This window comes from Zonotrichia albicollis, chromosome 9 (genome assembly GCF_047830755.1).
Source record: "Zonotrichia albicollis isolate bZonAlb1 chromosome 9, bZonAlb1.hap1, whole genome shotgun sequence".
Classification (NCBI taxonomy): Eukaryota; Metazoa; Chordata; class Aves; order Passeriformes; family Passerellidae; genus Zonotrichia; species Zonotrichia albicollis.
In genome coordinates, this window is record NC_133827.1 from 34,243,032 (window position 1) to 34,261,105 (window position 18,074).

Sequence of the window (18,074 nt, forward strand, 5' to 3'; positions counted from 1 at the left end):
TGCTGTTGGGAATCTTCAGAGGAGTGAAAAGGAGCATGATTTAGGGTTTCTTTTTCTCTTCTACGTTCCCCGCAAATCTTGGTGACTTCCTTACACCAGCCTGAGGGAAATGCCTGATTCATTGAAGAACACCAATAGTGAGTCAGTCTCCATGGGCAGTAGGACTGGGACAGAAGTATTTAAAAAACAAACCAAAGTGCTATGAACGCGCCTCCATTGAATACACTTTTGCCAAACTTTTGTAAAGAGAAAAACTGTGTTAAAAATGGCATTCAGATTTACTTGAAAAGCCACTCCAATGCTGTACCTTGTGTAATTTTATAGAATCACAGAATCATAGATTTCTCACTGTCTATAAATATCAAACACAAACCCATTGTGTATCTCCAATTCTTTCACATGACTGTGATTGATCTGAATCATTCCTGATCTCATCATTGACTTCACAGAAATTTAACTATTGCATATCATGACAATTAGGGTCTGTTTGTCGCTTTGCAACCATAAATCTGACAACATCTTTGTGAGGCAAGGAATTGTTTTCTTTTCACACAAAAGAGAGAAAATAGAGATAGGAGTACTGTTGTCAAGGTCACTCAGCAAAAGCAGAGCAAGGGTAAAACCTGAGCAGCTGATGATCCTGTGGAAGGATGTGTTGTTTTGCAATACAGGTTTTGCTTGGGAAGCTTCAAGGCCTAAGGAGTTTTTCACTTGATCTCTTCTTTCTTCTGTTGTGTGTCTTAGTATGACTAAATACTTTATAGCAGCCTTCCCAGACTTTTCTTTGTCTGTTTGATTCTGGAGTAAGATGAAATATAATTCTGTGCAATCTACAGTTCACCTTAGAAGGAAAAGTTTGTAGGTCATTGTGGAGACTTGACATGTTTTCTGAGCAGTGTTTAAATAACAATAGAAATAACTTTATAAACAAAGCATAATTTACTTTTCTTACCAAAATGATAATTGGATAATTGTTGATTCCTTCCCTAGTTCAAAAGCGTGATGGGATTTTTTTTTTTTTTTCCCATACATTATTCTTCTTTGTTACTTTTAAGTGTAATTTCTGCATTATCTGTGTCTGGATAATGCAACTTCCAGAAAATATAGCTTCAATGAGCCACATTCTCAAAATCAAGAGATAATTTTAAAATTTAAGGTGAATTTATGTGGAAACATCATTCAGACATTATTACAAGATTTGAAGAACTGAATCCATAGAAAACAAAGTCAGAAATATTTCAATTATTGAACAAAAATTACCATTTCTAATCAGCACTGCAAAGAAACTGAGTTTGTCATATGGTTGTGTCCACTTTTTTCCTGAAAAGTGACATCTGCTCAAAGGATCCACAACCTTTTCTTTGTCCTCACTAAAGTCCCATCTTGATTGATCTTGATTTTCTCCAATTGATGTCACTGCAGTAATCACACTTCATCCTGCTTCTTACCTGATATTGTGGTAGGAAAGTTTATATCTGTATCTCTTTATAGATTTTATTTTTCAGTAAACAGAATGTAAAATGGACTCTTCCCTTCCCTTCCCTTCCCTTCCCTTCCCTTCCCTTCCCTTCCCTTCCCTTCCCTTCCCTTCCCTTCCCTTCCCTTCCCTTCCCTTCCCTTCCCTTCCCTTCCCTTCCCTTCCCTTCCCTTCCCTTCCCTTCCCTTCCCTTCCCTTCCCTTCCCTTCCCTTCCCTTCCCTTCCCTTCCCTTCCCTTCCCTTCCCTTCCCTTCCCTTCCCTTCCCTTCCCTTCCCTTCCCTTCCCTTCCCTTCCCTTCCCCCTTTTCCCCTATTTTTCACCTTTTCCCCTTTCCCCTTTCCCTTCCTTTTTTCTCTTTCCACTTTCCCTTCCTCTTTCCACTTTCACTTCCCTTTTCCTTTTTCCCTTCCACCTTCCCCTCCCCTTTCCATTTCCTTTGTCTTAAACCAAACTTAAACTTGTTCAGTCCTCTGCTGAGATACTTGGAAATTAACCTCCACCTTTTCTTTTTTTCTCCAGTGATGCTGGTAGGGAGAGTTTTCCAGAGCACCACCCTTATTTGTTTATAAATTACATTTAGGCATCCCTTCTCAGCCATCTCAGGCCCAGTGAGCCCTGGCAGAGGTGCAGAGCTGGTTGTGTCTCCAAGCCAGCAGAGCAGGAGGCAGCAGTGTGTGGCTGGCTGTTGTGAGAGGCCCCTCACACGTGGTTTTCCCCAGGAAACCTGCCCTGCTGTGGTCATGCTGCCCTGCACTCACAGGCTCAGGGCACTGTTAGAGAGAGCAGCGTGCTTTATCAGGGTAAGGATGTGGGACAGTGCAGTTTGTAGGGATGGGGCTCAGGGCACTGTTAGAGAGAGCAGCGTGGTTTATCAGGGTAAGGATGTGGGACAGTGCAGTTTGTAGGGATGGGGGTCTAGCAGGTGCATCCTTGCACCCACACAGCCTTTCCATTTCACTCAGTCCATCACACCAATATCAACCTAGGTTGTGGGTTTGGTTCCTGTATACGTCACTCATTGGCCTCACATCCAGCTGGAAACCTCAGGCCCTATTTCAGAGTAAATAATGAGTTGATAAGATTCAACAGAACATGGAGAAATACCTAGGTGTTACTGTTTTGTAGAATGGTTTGTAATTCCTGCAGATTTGTGTTGAGGTGCTGTGCTCTTATTGCTTCCTACTGTATGAGCAACATGGTTTAGCTCTTGTTGCCCAGTGGAAGAGGAAGGTTGGAGGGAAATTCCATAAAATACTTTGTAGCACAGAAGCCTGCTTGCCAATGATGTATTTGCACAAGGAGGCTGGGATCAGAGATCTGCCATTTAATGCTTCTGAGCCTTTGAATCTCCAAGGAGCCCTGAGAAAGCCACACAGTGCTCTCAGAGGGGTTGTGCTGGCCCAGCTGCTGCTGTCTTCATCCCACAGACCCATCCCAACAGGAGGGACTGGCATGATCAAGCAGCTCCTGTTGTGTTGTCCAGTGCAGCTCAATATAGCCCAGACCAAACATCCATGGGAAGAGATATTCAATCAATGGAAAGGCAATCTAAAAGTACAGATTCACAGTTCTGTTTGATAAGCCAAACCAGCATCTTTCTGTGTATCCTTGAGGTGCTTCTTGTATAAGAAGTGTGAAAGTCTTTCACAACCACATGACTGTGCTTAGACTGTAAGTATAACAGAGCTAGGCATTTTTGACAAAATTTCGAGCAAGGCAACCCTTTCTTGTTTATTTGCACAAATGGCACTAGGCAGCCTGTTCCTGCAGCAAACTGGCCAAATCATGCATTGACTCCTTTGCTGGGATATTATTCTATTTATGCTCAAGTGTTATTTTTGGGAAATTATTTGGTTGGCTGTTCTGTGGTGTGATTTTATGGCCGGAAATCTGATTCATAGATCTGTTCTGAAAATTGTTTCACAACCAGTCTAAGCTCATTTAGGGCTGATGAACCTTTTGCTCTCTGTCTCTCCATACCCACCTCATGTAGTCCCTTTGTGTCCCTTTTACAGGACTGGCACCTGAGCAGCTGGTGTGACCTTTTTCTTCTTTTTTGTGAGGTTGGTTTTGAGTTGGGTCAACTCCTCTTGCTCTCCAGTTTACCTGAGTGTGCATGCTGGTGTACATTCGCTGTCAAATGCGAGCAAAGGGGCAGGATGGAGTGACTGGGAGCATGCAAAGATGCTCAGTTGTTCCTTTGGAGTTATGGAGTGGACAAACTGATCAAGAAACTCCATCCAGAAACCTGATATTGGCAATCCTCATCAGATAGGAAACTGAATTTCCTGTAAATTTGGAATATTTTTCTGGTTGATTTGCTTTGGATCTGATAAACCCGGCATTTTTCTAGTCTACCTCACAGCAAGGGCTGGGAGACTGTTGGGCAGTGTTAATGCTTCATTTTGAAAACACAGAAGTATGACGTCTGTTCCAGGGCTTTCTGACCACAGTTTCACTCTTTTCATTAGATGACCCCCCACAAATCTTGCATGTGGTTTTGGTGTTCTCAGTGAGTGGTCAATATGGCCTTGACAGAGATCACTTACAAGCACAGCAATGTGTATCTTGAAGTGACTGGTGTGCAGTGGCAGGAGTTACAGTGTTATTCGTGTTTCATCGTCATTCAGGTCTATTACTGCTGAATAATAAGCTGAAAATTGCAAGGCATTGGTGGTTTTGTACTCAGGTAACCCCTCCTTCCTGAATTAAATTCTCATGAGACAGTAACCTCTGCTACATTTATATTCAGATAGAATTAACTTCATGAATGACCAGTTCAGGGTTTGAAGTCTGAGGTACTATTTTTGTGACTTTAATGAAAGAGAATCAAATTTAAGACTAAGGAGTGGCCTCAGCTATCATGTATGCATGGAGCACTTCTGTATACATGCAAAATAATCTCCAAGCATGTACACAGTCCAGACTCACTGCTTGTCCTCTGAACATGCACATAAAGTGTGCTTTACATACTGAGGAAACCTGTGGAGCATCTGGGATCACTTCTGCACACCAGCAGTCAGCTGTCACTCTGCATATTCACATCCTGGACTGTGCAGCCTGTGTGCCTGAAGGTGCTTGTCCCCTTAAATGACAGGTTCCAGTTGTAGATTTGGGTATTATTTAGGTTTAGAATCCTTTATATTCAGTGTATCTTATTATCTGGGTCTGGGTTACTGATCTAACAAGGACTGGGGACCTGCAGTCTGTGCATACCCTGAACATGAGAATAAGTGTATCACTGAATCATCAGGATGTGTGGGGAGAGCAGGACAGCACTTCTGCCCTGGGTAAAGAATTAGAAGCTATTTTCAGAATGAGAATATTGTGCCAGAGCCCTATTCTAAATCAGCAATAGCAAAGTTGTGCTGACATTAGGTCTGGGAATTGCTAAATTTAGGTGTAGACTGGTGTCAAAAATACTAGTAGCTCTGGGAGTGCTACTGAAAGCTTTGGTGTCCAAGTGCTTATTGTAATCATCAGAGCTGTGTCTGGCAGGAGAGGGCTCAGTTTCCTGATTTCATTAGCTATTGGCCAAAGATGCAGAGCTTCTACAGGAGACAGAGATAAATACTGGAGTCATAGAATAGTGTGGGTTGGAATGGACCCAAAAATGTTGTAGTGCAACTTCCCTACCATGGCCAGAGAACCTTACACTAGAACAGGTTGTTCAGAGCCCCATCCAGCCTGGCCTTGAACACCTTCAGGGGTGAGTAATCCTCAGCCTCTCTGGGCAACCTGTTCCAGTGCCTCACCACCCTCACAGGAAAGAATTTCTTCCTGATATCTCATCTAAATCTGCTTTCAGCCAGTTTAAAACCATTGCCCCTTGTGCTGTTGCTACAGGCTTTGGCAAATGTCTCTCTCTTGTAAGCCCCCTTTATATTTTAAAAGGCCAAAGTCCAAAGCCTTTTGTTTTCCAGACCAGACAACAATTTCCCCCCTTTCCATAAGTAAGATCCCTTGCAAAGATTTCCATTCAGTGTGTAAATGAATGGAAATACATATATAACCTGAATGTAAAAATAGATAACAAATTTCATAAAATAGTGTAATATAAGACTTCTGTTACAATTGAAAGAAGGTGATTTTGGTGAGTGTAACAGTAGGAGCCCAACAGCATGTCCTTCCAGTCTAATTTCCAGGCTCATGAAAACTTCCAGCTGGTAGAGGGGAAGAACTTGGAGTCTACATTTTAAAAGACAAACCATGTTCTTGACTTTATCAATAGGAGCAGAGAGCTGTTTTCTTTCACCAGACTTAATGAAAGTTAGCAAGAGAATTTTCAAGAAGCCACAAGCCATTTCTTGTTTGCCATCCTCTCTTTCAACTTTTACAAAATCTTTGTTTTCAGAGAAATTTCCCTGTTGGGCAGATTGGCTCCAGCATTTACAAGTCTAATTACAGCCTAAAGGGTTGGGAAGATCTTTGAAGTGAAGTGTATGCTGCCATGTAGGGAGATCTGGCTGTTGATAGAAATCTGTGTAGAATAGCAAGGAGAGATTCATTCCTACTAGAGATCCAAATATTTCTGGGAACTGGGAAAATTATTATGAACAGGAGAAAAAAATTTCTTATTGTTACAATGCAGAAGTTGAGTGAGTGTTCTGGAGGCTTCCTGAAGTCCTTGTGTCCTTGTGTCCTTGCTCCCAAAGAGTCTGGGAGGTAGAGAAAAGCTGCAAAAAGCACTCTCAATACGTTTTCTTACAAAATTTGCACTTAATCGAATATCAAAGAGCATTAAGCAGTCACTTCTGCTATTATCTCTCATACCTGCTTGCTATTGGATACTAAGGTTATTTTAATGCTCTTCAGAAATTCCAGGAATTCCTCAACTTGTTTTCTGTGCAGTTGTTCTGCTGCCTGCTGGCTCTGGGCAGGCTCCTGGAATGCAGCTGGCCACATGCACATCCTGGATGGTCGGTTTGGTTTAGGCACAATGGGTGTTTAGCATCAGAAGTATCTTCTGTCTCATCCCATGTCACAGAAATGCATGTGCTCCACTTGAAAAGCACTGAAAATTTCTGCAAGCACATAGTCAGTGGGCAGCAATCTCCCTCCTCTTCCTCTGCCTATCCAGGCCACGACTAAAGGTCCGCTCCCTCACACCCCTGATCCAACTCAGGCTTTACAGAGCACATCCAAAGAAAGGCAGCTCTGTGTTGGCTTAGGACTGGATGCATTTTCTCTGAAGAAGCATATGTGGACTTGAAGTTTTATGTGTTTGTTTCTCCCTTAACTGTACCTTGTTCATCTCTCCATGAAAACCTGACTTTGCTCTGACATGGCAAGTCAATAGTCCTTTGCTTTTATGTATTTACATAATACATAGTACCTCGAAATCCCTGGTAACACAGGCACAAGCCAAGGAGCAGAGGAAATTAGCACTGTTGTCAGTGTTATCAGCTGATGGATGGGGAAGGAGAAGGAGAGGCATTTGTGTGATTTTATACCACCTAAGTTCAGGTGGTGCTGCTTTCTCTGGTAAGGGCAGAACAGTGACAGTCTCCAGGCTGGGAAACCACTGAAACAAACCAGGAGCAATCACACCTCTCTGAGTGTAAAATTCTCCAGACAGCTGCTAAAGCCCTCCCTTTGCACATTCAATGTTTCAATGGAGTCTGTTTTTAAACTCTAGTTAAAAACATGCAGCTCCTGTGTGTCAATTAGCTCATGAAGGAGTGCTGAGCACTTCACATTGGTATTTACAACAGCACAAAGAGCACGTCATGTTGCCTAATCAGATGTCAGTGACTTGCACCCACACTGGGCTGATCTAAATAATTGCACGGTTTGCAGGACAGCAGCAGACAGGACACAGCAGATGGGAGATCACTCAGTCCCATGTACTGAGTGATTCAATGGAGCAGTGATTTATCAATTGCACTGTGCAGTAAATCACTGCTGACTTTATTTCCTGCATTTAACAAGCTGCTCATTAACTGGGAATATAATAACTAGGTTTGGAAGATTTGTGACATAATCATGTTTAGAATTCTGTATTCATTTCTGAAAATTCATGTGGATTTTTTCATCCAGCAGGAACATTCTTTCTATGTATGAGTCTAGAAAGGAATTCTGTTTTACATAGTATGACTTGTCTGTCCAGCAGCTCCTCTGTAGACTCTCCAAAGTTCCTGTGCATATGCAGATTATTCAATATACTGTTGCTGACCTTTAGCCTCTAGTTGGAAGACACTGATGCTTTATTTGCATTTCTAGTTGTTACAAACCTGTCTTCAAATACTGTCCCTGGTTAATAGCCATGTTGGACAAACTAGCATGGGCAGTCTTGCCTTTGTGCCACCTGACCTGCATTAGAGCCAAACAATGTGACCCTGAGTGTGCTCTTGTGGTGAAAGTGCCTAAGTTCTGTTTGTCTCTGCTCCCCCAGCAGTCTGTCAGACCAGGTTTGCTGTGTGGGCAGAGGACACCGAGAGCTCCAACCCCTATAAGAGCCGTGCCTGGTGCAGAGCTCTCACCTCTGCCAGGCAACCGCCCAGCCCCAGCTCTAGCTACAAACACTGCAGTGGCAAACAAGGCATCTCCCACGTAGGGCAAGGCTTGTGTAAGACCTGCAACAGCCACAGCAACAGAGGCTGATAAACCAAGCTCCCTATTCTTCTGGGGAGAAAAGGGTAGGAATGGCTGTCGTGGATGAGCCTAGAAATCTCTCCATCCCATTGTATTATCTTGGACATCCCCCATTAGCAGCTGCTTAGAGAAAAAAGTAAGAAACCCAAATGCAGGGTAATGTCCTTCCAGTTTCATGCAATCTGCAGTTGTGAGAGTTTCCCTCTGAGTTTCCTACTGAGTAAAGTTGCCCTCTGACTTTATTCTCCAGCTGGAGTCTATCTGACAATTCTCTAAAGTTTCTTTCTAAGTTTGGAATATTTTCCATAAGTGTATCTCCCTCTTTCTCCTAGTTTATCATTAAATTCTGCAAGCAGTGTTTCGGGGTGTGGCCGACAGGGTTGCCCAAAGAATAGTTCAGTAAATGGATGTGGATGTTGCTGAGAGCTGTGATTCCCAGTCCCTCCTGGGTGGAGTGTGGTAGCTGCAGATGGCAGGATCCTTGCCTGCCCCTCTGGCCCAGATTACTGTGGCTGAGGATGTGTGACACACAAAAAGGGGATGTTTGTCCTCAGAGTGGCAGTTCAGAACTTACTGACTGATGTAAATGTGCCAAAAAGAGATTAACTAAAACATAATATGTGTTCCAGTTGCTCTCATAAACTCCATTTGAGCTTGCCAGAATTTTCTCTCTCTGTTGCATTGCTGTTGTCCTGTAACTAACACCTGAGTTTGTTTCTCCCAGGCCCCAAAGAATTCTGATTCTTGAGGGTATTTAAAAGCAGGGCCCAAGACATACTAGAGTTTGGGCTGGAGGACCAGAGATTGTAAGTCTGGCACAATGCTGTGTCCTATTACAGGAAGAAGCAGAATGGAATTTCCTAAGGGTCATATCTCAGACTGAAATCATAGAACCATAGAATCATTTCAGTTGGAAAGATCTTTAAGGTCATCAAGTCCAGCCATTACCTCAGTACTGCTAAGACCACCACTACACCATGTCCCCAGGTGCCACATCTACACAAGTTTTAAATACCTCCAGAGATGGTGACTCCACCACTTTCCTGGGCAGCCTGTACCAGTGCTTGACATACAGACCCTCAAAGGATGAGGCATCATCATCAAACCTGTCCTCTCACTTCCAAGTGCAACATGAGCTTCCCTGGTCAGCCCTTTCCAACATAAACTCAGGCCTGTCCATAAGATCAATTATCATTAATTTTATTAATACAACTAATTCTTCATTCCATCCAAATGACCTTACAAAGTCTTGCAGAAAAGAGCTATCAAAGGCAGATCTGCCATGAGAATCAAAACCACTGATGCTCTTCTTCTGCTCTCCTGAAGAAGTTGGCTGTTCAGGATAGAATTTGTGTTGCCTTTTACATGAAGTAAATGATAGTTCTGTGTTTAGCTTTTGTATCCCAATCAAAAATGGCTCTGTATGGCACTCAATGTCCTTGCAGGGACAGGAAGGGCACAAGTGAGTACCACAGGCATGACACATGTAAGCCACAGCACTATCAGAGGTGCTCTGCAGTGAGAGATTAGGGGGGTGTAGGAATCTGTGGGAAGCAGTCACATGTGCCTAAATCCTTCTCTGTCCCACCAAGACACCCACAGCAAGTATCCCACCTGAGACTGCCAAGAGTTTTGAAGAAAGGCTATGGGCATGGTTTAGGTTTAGGTTTAGGTTTAGGTTTAGGTTTAGGTTTAGGTTTAGGTTTAGGTTTGCTTAGAGCCTGAGCTCTACCAGTCAACATGAATTCTCTGTATAAACAGTGTCCCTTACATTTCCTTTAACCTACTTCTGGGTTTTATATTGCTGGTCTTGTCTGTCTGAAAGTTTTGGGGCTTTACCACTTTTGCTGTAACTTTTGCTGTTATTGAAAAAGTGCTTTACCACCCTGTGTGGGAAAATCCATAGCACTGTCAGTCCTTATCAGATTTCTTGCTCAATGAGGTCAACTGGTATTTGGATGTTGTTGTATTGTGTCTACAAAGGAATGGAAAAAGCACACAGCATGTAATCTGAAAGTAGCTGCGGTCTTAAAAGTCAGATTGGGCATAGAAAAAGGCTGTTAAATATTTTTTTTTCAGAAGTCAGAAACTGTTAAATATCTAGAGATTTTTTTCTACCTGCTCTACTTTCAACTTTTAAGGAAAAAGCAGCCAGGAAGAAATTACTGCCAGGACGCAAAATCCCCGTGAATTTCCCTCATGAGTAGGACATGTAAAATCTAAAGTGCTTCATTTCAGAGGCCTTACCTTTTGAATATCAGTTGTGACTGATACATGCATATATGTATCTATCTATCTCTCTCTCTATATATATCTCACTAATATATGTATATATATATGACTGATATATTAATAAGGTATGTTCTAATCATTACTAGCTAGAAAGAGGTATGAGAGTAAATGTCAGTGTTAGTACATGAATTACTTTTATGCATATATGCATATATTTATATTTCTGCATTTTATAAAACAATTATCTTCCTTTGTTGGCTGGTAACCCATACTGGTTTCAGTTCAGCAGATCAAATCCATCCTTAAGGAAGTGTAATGAAGAATTATGTCTTCCTCTCTGTCCTCACTTTAAATCCTTTATGCAACATGGTTTATTGCTGCACAAGATCTGCCTGGCCCTAGGAAATCACCATGTTTTCTTTTGACTGGGTAATATTTCTAAAGAAGAATACTGAAATCTGAGTAATTAAGTTAATTCTGTGGCCTGCATGTAAATACTTATGATCTCAAGCAAACAAAGAAATTATTTGGAAGTCTGCACAGTGTGGGAGCAATTTGTTCACCTGCAATGTCTCAGTTACATCAGATATTTCACAAGCATGTGTTTGCAGTAGTTTCTATGGATCTCAATTTACTACCAATCTACTACAATCTGCTGGAATATGACCTAATACTAATAACTTAGCAGTTACACTATTTTTGTATATAAATTATTCACCTGCTCTTAGCTAATTGATTACTCAATGCTGAGGTATCACAGAGCTAAATATATCTTTATGACCAAACAGAAACAGTGGAGCTGCAAGATGAAAACCAAAATCACAAGGGGGGCCTGATGGGTAGTTCACAAATGTGGGTAGTTGACAAAATATGTACACAGCTGTGTGTGCTGTTATATTGGCCCACAGTAAGGACCAGTCTGTAGCATCCACATTGTCTAAATGTAGCTCAAATTTGGGTTCAGAGATGCATCTTTTCAGTGTAGATGCACAGTTGAGATGAGAAACAGCTCCTGTGTGACTTTTAGTCCTCTATTCACATTATTCCTTTCTGTAGGTGATTTAATTAATTTACCTCTCCATTAACAACTATGCTCTGGTTTCTATAATGTAGGTCGACTAATTAAGATATATAAAAATATTTCCCCAAGGTCATTTGTTTTGGGAACAGTGAATGTGGGACAATTCCTTTTATGTGAAGAGTTCAGATTATTTCAGAAGAAGCAAAATATTGTAAATGGTGACTTTGGTGGTGAAATATTTTTCTAACAAAGATGCAGTCCTTCTGCTCAGAGGAACTTCCACAACAGCTGGAGCAAATCCACTAGACATTGCAGCAGGCAACTACAAGAACTTCAGTAAAGGGCACGAATTTTGAGATGGGGTGAAGTGTATTACCTAAGTTCCTTATGCTTCTCAAAGCTGGGTTAGTTGGGTTTTGTTTGCAGCCATGAAATGCACTTTAAGAACAATCATTGCTCTTTTGAGGCATTGCTCTCATTGGGGAAAAAAAAAAAAACCAAAAAGAAAACCACCAAAAAAAAGAGTACATGCCAGAGAAATCAGAACTGTTTTCTGTATCAACTAACAAATACTGTATCAACTAACAACAAGTTCTGTTGAAACAAATGTTCTTACGTCTAGAATGATCTTTTATTACATTTACACTTTAGGAGGTAAAGTACAGCAACTGACTCATTACTCAAATTTCATTTCATTTGAGCTGCTGCGTAACCTCAGTTGAGAATACTTTTCTACTGAAAAAGGCCTTTTTAGCACTGTGAAAAACAACAAAAAAATTCCTCTTAAATGCAATTATGTAGGTGGAATGGAAGTTTCTTCTACTCAGCTATTGACATGCTGTCATTTCTTTTCATTCCATAGCACTAAGATAATTTTGAGATTTTACAATTAGACCAGTCTTAGAATTTTTTGTAGTGATTTCTAATTCAAAACTGGATGTGATATTTATTGCTGATTCTGTTTCTACTGCAACAATGAGACTTTCATCATATACTACCTACAAAGAAGATACCATTGCAAATAAATGGTATTTTTGTTAAATTTTATTTACGTTCAGAAATAGAAATTTCACAGTACTTAGAACTAGCCAGAGTGCTGGACCAGGGAGGTTTTTACCACTGTGCTCATTTTTGCAAGCCAGTAATTATTCACTCTGATTTCCCTTAAGTCCAAGTCTATCCAATGTTGATATTTTTTCTGTGTTTATGTTTCCATTACACTGCACACAGGCTCTTTCAGCCTTTCCTATTGTGTTTGAAGCCTCAGGTATTAAAAGAGACAGTATTTTCAATTTAAGTAGCTCTCTATTCATATTAGATATATTTATAAAAGTGATGGGAGTGTTTTTAAAATTAATTTATTATTAATTAAATATTAAATATTTTGCTCTTGCATACCCATTTTCTGCTGTTCTGGCTGTTGAAAATATTCCTGTTCCACCATGTGTTTTTGTAAGACAGATATGGAGAGCTCATGCATGACTGCCATTTCTGCTGGCTCCACACCTGTCATGCTGTCAGGTTTTCTGCAGCACAATAATTTTGTAGCACCAGTTATGATTTATACCAGGGTCTCTTTTCAGAAAAACTCCCTGGTTTAATTCTAATTGATGGCTTCAATTCCTGTTCTGAGAAAAGACTCCTTATCAGGACAGGCATGTGTGATAGCAAATCCTGGCATAGAAACAGGATCTGTGAGTGGAGGTGAGCCAATGAGTTTGTCAGAGAAACACAGCTATGGAAACAAAAATCCTGAATTAGTTTATATTGTCATCTGAGCAGGATGCACAAATAGTAACTGTATGAGGACAAAGCAATTGAGATTTAGCCAGAGGAGATATTAATAGGTTGTGGTAATCTCTGGATAATATTCCTGCTTAGCGTTTCATTATATTTGATGGGGGTTTTTTAAGGCAGCACATCACAGCAGAGAAACCATCCTGCCAAAATTATTTTGACAGAGACTTTCAGAATGACCTGACAACCCTGGGGAGCTTGGCCAACCATTCAGTTGTTTCTTTTTCCTTCTGTTGTTAAAGAAGAAGGAAGGAGAAAGAGTTACTGAGATGAAATGATCTGATCTGTGTCTCCTTTGTGGTCACTGTGATGAGCCCTTCCTAGAAGTGTGCTCTCAGTTACCCAAAGAAGCCAGCTCAGAAACACCTACTGACAAAATTTTGTTGCAACAACACAATACAGTGCAGGGTAAGTTTATACTTATAACAACAATGCTGCTAATTGCTATTTGCACAGTGCAAAGTGATATAAATAACTACCTTTGATCTAAATACCAGCACAGGCAGGGGCTGATAGAGAAATGCATCTCTAAAAGTCAAGGGTGATAGGTAATAGCAGAGTTTTACCTCAGTTTCAAGGTTTCACTTACAACCTTGGCTAAAAACAAGGCTTTTCCCAATGCTTTGTTGTCCATTGCAGCTCCTACATTCTAACCCTTGTTGAGGAGCTTCCTCTGTGAAATAATTTTTTTCTTCACTGCAGCATGGCATGACTAACTTGCCAGAGACAGCACTATTGACAAAGCAGAAATTGTTTTCTTATTACTCTCTCTTTCTTATAATCCATATTGTGCTTCAGGGGTTCTCAAAGCTGGGAGTCATGAAAAGTGGCTCAATGTGTGAGATCTCAGTGGTGCTGCAGGGGCACAGGATATCACAGCTGCTGAAGTGAGAAAAAACAGCCCAAATGGCACCTCTGTAAAACCCTCCTTGTGGGAAATGTGGTCTTGGTGTATCCAAGGCCACAATGTTTCCTTAGAAACCCAGATCAATAATTCAAGGAAATGTGAGCTAGTTCATGCATTGTAGTTAAGTTCCATACCAAGAAGTTTCCTTTGCTGGAGGAACATCTGACAACGTGGTATCAATGAGTCTGTGTGTGATCCCTGCCACAAACACACCCCAATTCTGCCAAGCAGGGGTGGCAGCAGGGGCCCTGCCATGCTCAGGGCTTTGCCAGGCTGCTGGTTGCTGAGCTCCCTCTGCTAGGACATGTTTAACTCCCTCCAGAGGGAAAGCTGGCCTTGACTTCCTGAGCAGTGCACATCACTATTTCCATACCAGGAAAGCTACTGAGTCAGGTATTTCTGGGACCAGAATATTCTGCCTTTGGCTAACTCTGCTGGTTTGATGAATCTCTTTGTTTCATGGGGCAAGGAGGAAGTACATTTGAGTGGAACAAGTTTTACTAGCAACAAGGATGCCTACAGAGAGGACTTTAGGGATTTCTCAGATTCTGACCTTTAGGTCAGATGCCTAATTCTTTACCATCCCTGCTGAGATGGCCGGTTTGCTTGGGAATGATCCTGGTGAGGAGTTATCTTTGTCAGAATTGCCCATAAACTTCAGCCAGCTCAGAGTTTTGTTGTGTTTGGACTGCTGCCATGCAAACCTCAAATTCTCGTAAAATTTCCCTGAAATGAATGAACAACACAGTGTGGAAGTTCTCCCCTGCCCCTTTACCTCACACATCCCAGTTACACTAAACATTACTTCTAACCTAGGCATATCAAAGGGGAAAAGGGGATGGGAGGAGATGCCTGTGACAATAATCCTGTCAATTGCTGCCTCATACTTTTGTTAAATGTGATAGTGGCAGCAGGTGTGTGCTAAGCTGCCCTCATTGTCCATGACAGTCATGGAGCAGCTCCAGTCCTGGCACAATCAGCAGTGGAATATTTGGGAGGGTCTCCCAAACTAGGGACATCTGAGGGGGAGCAGAGAGAGTCACCAGGAGCCCCCAGCCAGTGCAAGAGTGGCCAATGGGACCTGAGTGTGGCCGGAGGAGCACTAGTACAGCCCTCACCCACTGCCCTACCTTGTGCATGACATTGCAATTTAAGGCATTATGCCAAGACAGCTATGAAATCCCAGCTATTTTATAACAAAATCTGAAACATCACTTGAAGGTAAGGTCTGGTTTTCTCAGTATTCATAATGTTTCTCAAGCAGTGGTCCATAAAGGAGTAATAGCCTTTGAGACCTGAATAAGTGGTCCCCAGCTAGCCTACAAAACCACATTTCATTGAAAAAGGGCTGGGGAAGTCCAAAGGAAACCAGTGAATCTACTGTAGTAGCCAAGTAACATTTTAGTCAGTGCTTTTGCATGTCAAACTGCTAGCTGAAATGTGGCTATTTTATTTTTAAATGCTTGACCAAACCATTCAAATGAGGCTTTAGCAGAAGTGGGATTTATTTTTAACCTCAAAAAGGACATCCTAAAGAATTGTGGAGAATAAGGAAATCCCCTTAGAGTGGATGCAACAGTACAGTCATGACTCATGATCTAAAGGGCTGATGGGGTTTGGCTGATGGTGTGGCTGTTGTGTGACACACAGAACCAGGTAAGCAGACTGATGGTGTGGCTGTTGTGTGACACACAGAGCCAGGTAAGGAGGGTCTGGCTGATGGTGTGGCTGTTGTGTGACACACAGAGCCAGGTAAGCAGGCACAGGCAGTGTGTGCAGGGAGATGCTGGATGAATGCACGTGCTGCTATTGATGCCAAGAGTTGCCTACACTGTACTGGCCTCAGGTTGTGTGCTGCTCATGGCTGGCCACACTCCAGTTCCTCTAGACATTATTCCCTAGTGTCTTTCTGGGGATGTGTTTTGGCTTGAGATAGCTGTGCTTAAAAACTCTCGAGAAGCACAGACCAGGAAAAGAACACCAAGGACTTGTCCTTTCCTACTGCTCACACCTCTGGAGGAGCTACCCTGAAAACTTTGTTTGTAACACTAATAAAGACAACACTTTCTTGATAATATGGAACATTTGATGCACAAAAACATAAGAGATCTAATGTAATTTTATTTTAAAATCTAATTAGCTATTTGTTCAAAAGTGAATTGGTTACATTTATGTTTCTGTGAAATGTCAGCAATCTTCAAGATATATGTCTTCAAGTTACCTAGAAGCATTAAACTAATGCTAGGAATTAAATGTTCAAAATGTAGTAAAAAGATTTTAATCTACTTTCATATTTTCAGACTGACATAATTTTTGCATTGTAATAAAGGATGGAAGTCTAGCCACTGATTTTGTTTATTTTATAAAAGAAATGAATCAGAAACATTAGCATAGCTCTGAAGTACAATTTCATTTTATTCAGTATTAGTTATTCTTAGAAAAAAACACTTTTTTTTTCTTCTTGGGAAAATTTTTTTCCAATTTGCAGGTATAAAAATGATGGAAAAATCCAAACTGAAGTTTAAAATGAGCTGAAAAAAATTACAGTCCAAGATGTGCTTAGGTCTTTTAATCTTATCAACAAGGCCCAGGATTGAAGAACTGAGAAATGACCTTCAGAGGGTTTTTGTGTGTAGTTGAAGACATAAACAGGAATACATAAGGAATCCTATTTCTTTTCTTTCACTTGTTCTTGGTTAACACTATGACTCTCTACCTTCTTGTCTTTCAGCCACATAATCAATGAACTGATAGAAACAGAACGGGTTTATGTAGAAGAACTTCAAAGTATAATAGAGGTAAGAAACTCTTCTGAAATTACTTTCTGATGCTTAACCACTAAGTCATCACTGCAGGTGCACATCCTTCATGGGCTGAGCACTCCCACCTCCTGTTTATAACACACAGGCGGTGTTGGCAAGATAGCTCAGCCTTGGAGATGGAGAATGGGAAGGATGTTTTGAACATCCTGCCTCAGGCCTTAAAGGAAAAGGCACCTTCTCTGGCCCAAACCCACAGAATGGCAGTTCACATGGTTCTGAAAGTTATGGACAGAGAAAGAGTTAATAATATATTTTCAAAATATTACCAATAGGTCTCAGAAGCAGCACTTTGATGTCCATGGGGCCACACACTAAATTCTGTGAATCTGCACTTGAAAAATGATTAAGGAAGAGGAAGGCACCCCTCCTGCTCTTCTTCATTGTCCCATTTTGTGCTTGAACACAGAGAAAAATGCTCATGCTGCAAATGTAATTCTTGAGCTTTTGAAACTGATAGGATACCAGCATGCTCAGTGTGTGTGGAGTCTGAGGTCCCCAGTCTGTGGGAGGACAGAAGCTGAGTAGGGATCAATCATGCTTATATTTGGGTGGGACTTTTGGGATGTGTGGTTGATTCTTCATTGCATTTGTTCCATGGGAGCTGGCAGCTCTGGTAATTGATATATTACTCTTGAGTTTAAAGTCTGAATGTTCTTTTCTCAAAGTTACTATTGAAGAAACACAATACAGTTTTTACAAGAAAAAAAAAATAGTCCAACAAGTAAATCCAAACTAACTCTTGTGCAATGAAGCAGGGTAGCAGAAAGAAATCTGTCTGTCAATATTAGCAGTCTCCATCCCTACATGACCCAAATGGCTTTTGAATCCTAGAGACATAATTTTGTCCATTTTTTCTTAACCTCACGACCTGTTCATTTGTGGTTAAAACATGTTTGCACAGTTACAGGGTAAAATCTCTGGGGAAAATCAGAAACATCAGGAATTCATGGGAGCAGCAAAGCAGCAGGCATGGGAGAAGCTTTGTTTGCTCTGTGGAGAACAAAAGCACATGAACTTTGGGGCTTTCCAGTGCCTTGAACACAGTACTTCTTCCCTGGTAAAAACATGCTGATTTTATTTTCCACTCTTCTCTGCAGGGGTATGCTTCAGAAATGGACAATCCGAATTTAGTACATCTGATTCCATCTGCACTTCAGAACAAGAAGGAAGTTCTTTTTGGGAACCTCCCAGAAATCTACTATTTCCACAACAGGTACCTGGGA

General features: G+C 41.3%; 1 protein-coding gene across 8 annotated transcripts in view; it reads left to right on the plus strand.

Moving 5' to 3' along the window:
* Window positions 1–18,074, plus strand: part of MCF2L2 (MCF.2 cell line derived transforming sequence-like 2) — a 149,878-nt gene that overhangs the window by 94,117 nt on the left and 37,687 nt on the right. For all 8 annotated transcript variants that reach the window (XM_005484823.4, XM_014265524.3, XM_014265523.3 and 5 more), the window contains exons 16-17: window positions 16,761–16,827; window positions 17,949–18,064. In XM_005484823.4, the coding sequence (XP_005484880.2) occupies window positions 16,761–16,827; window positions 17,949–18,064 (183 nt within the window). The remainder of the gene's footprint in view (window positions 1–16,760; window positions 16,828–17,948; window positions 18,065–18,074) is intronic.